The sequence below is a fragment of the Calliopsis andreniformis genome, unplaced genomic scaffold (genome assembly GCF_051401765.1).
Source record: "Calliopsis andreniformis isolate RMS-2024a unplaced genomic scaffold, iyCalAndr_principal scaffold0128, whole genome shotgun sequence".
In the NCBI taxonomy this organism is placed as follows: Eukaryota; Metazoa; Arthropoda; class Insecta; order Hymenoptera; family Andrenidae; genus Calliopsis; species Calliopsis andreniformis.
Window position 1 is genome coordinate 1,225,821 of NW_027480537.1, and position 6,887 is coordinate 1,232,707.

Below are 6,887 nucleotides of genomic sequence, written 5' to 3' on the forward strand. Positions count from 1 at the left end.
TCGACCAACCTGACGCGAAATTACTAAGAAACAGTAATCATATCTATAGCCGATTTGAATAAACATTCAAACCTTCTCGGCGACATTGGCTCTGAATATTAACATGACTTTCTCCTCCATGTCGTAAGCTAACCTCATGTGGTGCACGAATCAAAAAGATCAGAGTCGAACCCCATCAGGGGTTCCAAGCCATCTAACGTAACCATACCCTAGGTACCACCGGTCACCATGACCACATATCTCAAAGATATGACCCATCGTAGGGTTTTCTGAGCCAAACATGGCTCATGCCTGGGGTATTTCCGGCTCGCTCTGATCATATACTCAAAAAGCACGCTCAAACATGAGAATTGAAGTCGTCAACGTTGACGACTCATGCGTGCACCACAGCTGCTGGGTTTTCGGCTAGCCTACATGGGAAATGTCCAGCGAGCTGATTTGCTGAACAATTCAGCATATTTCCATTAGATAAACCCCAAACGTTTACTAATTGGTCACTTAGGTCAAGGCCTACCTCGCTGGAATATGCTCTGCGGCTCTTGCTGACGATTTGATATGGAAGGAGAAAGGCGAAGTTATTCAAAAAGGATACTTCAGAGTATTCGTTCAATTATTATTCGGTCATCTTTTCTGAATCGACATCGTTCAAGTCGCGAGACGTCCTCAGCTTCAGTTTCAGTAAATTCTGTATAATAAGCCTTTGGAGCCTTCCAAACAAAACTACAAATCCAATTGTACAACCAGTGAATTGAAATTATATACATTTGCAACTAATAATCGTGTTGGAACAATTTAACATCCTTCTAACCCTAACCGGGAAGAAGGAATTTACGCAACTTCACGGTGGTGGTAACTCGCGTTACAATTTAAAATAACGTGAAGTTTACCGTGAAATTTGTGCTAAAAAACATTGGTCCTTCGAGCCGGATTTCAGTGCAGTGCAGTGCATTAGAAACGAAGTTAGGTGCAAATTAGTGCCATAAACTAGACTGAATATTACAGTGTGGACAATAAACACTGAATCTTAGTGGGTGATAGTACACGGATCACAGCTCATCCAGTACCAGTAGAAGTCATTTACAACTTATTTCGTCAGACATTCTACTACAAGGGTGGTCTCGATCCAACGGTTACAAGGAGAACAGAGGACTTAGATACCGTTCAAACTACAACATTATCATCAACTTGACAGCGACAAGGTAGGATCGTTACTTTATATTATCCTCCTTTTCTCGTCTCATTCAAATCACAATGCCGAACACTTCCGCAAGTTCAAGTCAAGCGCAAACCGCTACACGAGGGCCGAATATCGGTACCTTGCGACGAAAACGTGGTCACATCCTCGGGCAGATTTCATCATTATCGACCTTCCTCGATTACTATGAGGATTCAGATTCACGCGATACCTTTTTATTGCAAATGCATTTGAACGGCCTGAATGAGACATGGAAGAAATTCGACGATATTCAATTCAGCATCGAAGAACTAGACGAGTCTGAAGAGGCACGTCGATATGAAATCCAAAATAACTATTATGCCGCAGTAGCTAGGGCAAATCGGTTGTTACATAATGAGCAGTCAACGAGTGCCACAACATCTGGTACCAATCCTTCACCGGCATCGACTACACCGGCACCAATGGCCATTAAATTACCGGAAATGCGTTTGCCGACGTTCGACGGAACAATTGAAGGATGGTCATCATTCTACGATCTCTTCTCGTCAATGATTGACCGTAACGAAGATTTAACACCTGTAGAAAAATTACAATACTTGCGATCAACCTTAACCGGCAAGGCCGCGGCTTGCATTCAGGCTTTGAGTACTACCGATGCGAATTACAGTGACGCTATCGAATTGTTACGTGAAAAATTCGATTGTCCGCGCCGTATTATTTTAGGACACTGCGACGCATTACGAGATATTCCAAAACTCACCAAGGATACACCGGAAGCATTAGGCGACTTAGTAGACACGGTGAATCAACACCTTCGCGCGTTGATAAACTTGGGTGAAAATATAGCCTCGTGGAACAGCCTTCTGCTGTCGATTATTATATCAAAAATAAATGCAAACACCGTGTGGCATTGGGAATTAACTCTAAAGGATAAGAAGAAGGTACCAGCTTATAGGGAATTATTAGAATTTTTAGAAAAGCGAGCAAATTGTGCTCTCACATCGAGCACAAGAACACCTCCCTCATTCGAACGAGTAGAAGCTGGATCTTCAGGAAAGTCTCGAATTCACAAACACCGACCATCGCGAGGCCACGCGTTTTTATCAGCACGATCACATCACCCGTATGATAATCGTAGAGCAAAAGAGAGGCCACATATAGCAAAATCAAATAAACAATGTCATATTTGTAAGGCCGATCATTATATTTGGGCCTGCGAACGATTTCATGGGTTATCGGTCCAAGAGAGGATCACAGCGTTAAAAAGAGCATCACTATGTCAGAATTGTTTAAGGGACGGTCACAGTTTAATCAATTGTACAAGCAGTACCTGCCGCATCTGCCATAAGAAGCACCATACCCTACTCCATCAAGCAAATACAAATGAAGAACCAACACCTCGAAGATCCACAGATTCTTTTCATCCTAGTGAAACATCACGACAAGCAGATTGACTAGCACTGGAATCGTCAGCACGACGAGGAATTCATAAAGCATTTATTGTTGATTCACGTACGCAAGATATCTTTGTGACCGCTCAAATTTACGTTCTAAACAAATATCACCAACCTGTTCCTTGTAGGACACTCATTGATACCTGTGCCTCAACGAATTTCATGACTGAAGCTCTTGCCAAACGACTTGGCATTTCTTTAGGAAGTTGTTCAATCCCGATAGGAGTCCTGAACACCATGACGACTATGTCCAAACACACAATAACAACAATAATACAATCAAAAACCAGCAATTATAACCGGACATTGACGTTTCTGACAATACCAGCCATATCCTCATTGATTCCGGACCAACCCATTGACCGCACGCAGATAAAAATTCCGAAAAACTTACAATTGGCAGATCCAACATTCCACATACCAGCACCGATTGACTTATTATTAGGATCAGGAGTGGCACTGTCCTTATTAAGCGTCGGACAATTAAATTTATCACCTCCCTGCGGTCCAGACTTGTTTTTGCAAAAAACTAGATTGGGGCGGATTATCGGGGGGAGTGCCCCAGTTTCCAAACCCACGCGATACATTGCTTGTCATACGGTCACTACTATACAGGACGATTTGGCGCGATTTTGGGAGTTAGAAGACGGACCCCAGATTCAACGTCTTTCAGAAGCCGAACGGAGATGTGAGGAGCATTTCCAACGGAACGTACGAAGGAATGCCGACGGCAGATACGTAGTGGCACTTCCATTCAACGACAAATTGTCTCAACTTGGAGAATCAAAATCAAGGGCCTTAAAACGTTTCACGTCATTGGAACGGAAGCTTCAGAACGATCAAAATCAGTGCCGGGAGTATCAATCGGTGTTAAATGAATATTTGGACTTAGGACACATGTCGAAGCTGCAAGATATCGATGAGATAGGTGACGGGTACTATTTACCTCATCATGGAGTCACGAAGGTTACTAGTGACACCACGAAATTGCGGGTTGTATTTGATGGTTCCGCAGCAACAACAACAGGCATCTCACTCAACGACACTCTACACATCGGACCCAAAATTCAACAAGATTTACTACATATTCTGCTTAGATTTCGAGGTCATCGTTATGCATTGATCGGCGACATTGAGAAAATGTACCGTCAATTTATTGTCCGTCCGGAAGATCGGAAATACTAAAGGATCATTTGGCGCGACTCTAATGGAAATTTAAAAACGTATGAATTAAATACAGTCACCTTTGGATTATCCGCAGCACCATATTTGGCTATTCGCTGTCTCTCACAATTGGCCCAGGATGAAGGACATCGATTTCCCAACGCGGCTCAGATTCTGAAACGAGACTTTTACGCTGACGATCTAATTACAGGAGCATCAACCACTGGAGAAGCGTTAGCCTTGCGCGACCAGATGATCCAACTATTGAAGTCAGCGGGATTACACATACGACAGTGGGCATCAAATCATAAACCACTCTTACATGGATTACCCGAAGAACACATTAACAAGACGCTTCACCTGGGGGAGTCGTCTACTATAAAGACTTTGGGAGTATTTTGGGAATCCACCGATGACGAAATCCGATATTCCGTGAAGGATATCAAATCAACAAGGTCCATCACCAAGCGATCCATTAGTTCAGTCATTGCTAGAATTTACGATCCATTAGGTCTCCTCGGACCTGTTATTATACTAGCTAAGATTCTGCTACAGAAGATCTGGGCTATGAAGATCGACTGGGATGAGTCGTTGCCAATGACCATACATACTGAATGGTTGCAATATTGTACTCAGTTGCCGCTCCTAAACAATGTCACATTCAACAGAAAGACAATCATCAACGATCCTGTACATATCGAACTACACGGTTTCTGCGATGCCAGCGAACGAGCATACGGAGCTTGTATCTACATCCGATCAAGAGATGCAAACGATCGCTACCAGGTGGAACTCCTATTCGCAAAATCAAAAGTAACTCCACTGAAAACTCAGTCAATTCCGCGACTGGAATTATGCGGAGCATTAATACTCTCTTCATTGGTCGCTACAGCACAGAAAGCTTTACCGTTCAACGTAAACCGTACCGTGTATTGGACTGACTCCGCAATAGTGCTACATTGGTTGCAGACATCCCCACATCTGTTGAAAACCTTTGTAGCTAACAGAGTATCCGAGATACAAAATAAAACCAACATCACTAATTGGCGACACGTTCCAACTACAGACAACCCAGCAGACCTTATCTCCAGAGGTCAATCACCTGAAGAGTTCTTGCGACCATCGATATGGCACCATGGACCAAAATGGTTAAATAACGATGAAACACATTGGCCATCCGGAAATATACCGTGTTTAGCCAGTCTTCCCGAACAGAAAACCATCATATGTTTAACAACAACCATTCCCGATATTGGAATTATTGAACGATTCTCCTCATGGGGGAAATTAATTAGAATCGTCGCACGCTGCCTTCGATGGAAACGAAAGAATACAGCAACAGGAGAGCTCACAGCATCGGAGTTAAAATATGCTCATGATGTTATGATCAAGCTAATACAGCGAGTTCACTTTCCCGAAGAAGTGAAGAATCTATCAACAGGAAACGGCCATACCTTAAAAGGCAGAATACAACGTCTAAATCCATTTATCGATTGCGATGGGATTCTGCGAGTCGGAGGTCGGTTAAAAAATTCATTAATGCCATTCAATCAACGGCATCCAATCATTCTTCCAAAAACGCGAGCCACCGCACTCATTATCGAAAATGAGCACCGTGCGCAATTACATGCAGGTACTCAGGCAACCCTGTATGCTATCAGACGACGGTATTGGCCTATTGATGGCAGAAATCAGGTGTGGAAGGTTATCAAGAATTGCATCCGCTGTTGCCGGGCTCAACCGCCACCCGTGGATTATATTATGGGTGACCTACCGGTAGCTAGAGTCACAGAATCTCGGCCATTCACACACGTGGGAGTCGATTACTGCGGGCCATTCTACATTAAGGAGCGAAAACACCGAAACCGCAGTCGGGTCAAGGTATATGTGGCAGTTTTCGTTTGTCTTGCTGTAAAGGCCGTACATTTGGAGCTTGTCAGCGATTTATCCACCGAGGCATTTATTGCCGCTCTTAAACGGTTCATCGCGAGAAGAGGGTTTTGTGCAAACCTGTATTCGGACAATGGTTCAAACTTCATTGGGGCAAATAATGAATTGCGTGAACTGCGTTCATTGCTACAATCAGACGATCATCAAAGAAAATTAACTACGTTCCTCGCTGATCATTGCATCAATTGGAATTTCATTCCTCCATTGACACCTCATTTTGGAGGACTTTGGGAAGCAGCAGTAAAGTCGTTTAAATATCATTTAAAACGTGTAGTAGGCGCGGAACTTTTCACATTCGAAAATTTCAATACCTTGATAATTGAAATTGAAGCCATTTTAAATTCTCGACCGCTTACCCCAATGTCCTCTGATCCGAATGACCTTCTGGTCCTCACTCCCGGTCATTTCTTAATCGGTGATTCATTAACAAGTCTGCGTGAGCATGATTTCAGAGACGTTCCAGCAAATCGTTTATCCAGCTGGCAACACATCCAGAAGGTGAAGCAGCACTTCTGGACTAGATGGCATCGAGAGTACCTGAATGAATTGACCACTCGCAGCAAATGGACCAAAGGAACTCATCCGATAAAGAAAGGCACAATCGTCCTGCTCAGGGAAGACAACGTTCCATCTCTACACTGGCCCCTTGGCAGAGTCATCGAGGTCTATCCAGGTGAAGATGGCATCGTTAGAGCTGTCACAGTTAAAACCGCCACCAGTACACTGGATCGAAGCGTAAAACGACTGGTACCCCTGCCCAATCATGCAGACCAGGCTGAGCAGAACGATTAACGATATAAATTACAAACATATAACCGTACACATATTCAGACATCTATATTTACAGAATAAATAGTTGATCGGTGCCCTCTCAACGGGGGGAGGATGTTTCGCGATATCGACCAACCTGACGCGAAATTACTAAGAAACAGTAATCATATCTATAGCCGATTTGAATAAACATTCAAACCTTCTCGGCGACATTGGCTCTGAATATTAACATGACTTTCTCCTCCATGTCGTAAGCTAACCTCATGTGGTGCACGAATCAAAAAGATCAGAGTCGAACCCCATCAGGGGTTCCAAGCCATCTAACGTAACCATACCCTAGGTACCACCGGTCACCATGACCACATATCTCA

The 6,887-nt window shown here is 43.5% G+C and overlaps 2 protein-coding genes across 2 annotated transcripts; both read left to right on the plus strand.

Moving 5' to 3' along the window:
- The first annotated feature begins 1,251 nt into the window (after window positions 1–1,251).
- LOC143187620 (uncharacterized) lies at window positions 1,252–2,631 on the plus strand. The gene has a single exon (XM_076391845.1). It carries the CDS (start codon window positions 1,252–1,254, stop codon window positions 2,629–2,631), a length of 1,380 nt encoding a protein of 459 aa, XP_076247960.1.
- Window positions 2,632–2,868: 237 nt separating this feature from the next.
- On the plus strand, window positions 2,869–6,537 carry LOC143187621 (uncharacterized). Its single transcript, XM_076391847.1, has 2 exons — window positions 2,869–3,773; window positions 3,819–6,537. The coding sequence occupies exons 1-2, from the start codon at window positions 2,869–2,871 to the stop codon at window positions 6,535–6,537; spliced, it is 3,624 nt and encodes a 1,207-aa protein (XP_076247962.1).
- The last annotated feature ends 350 nt before the right edge of the window (window positions 6,538–6,887 follow it).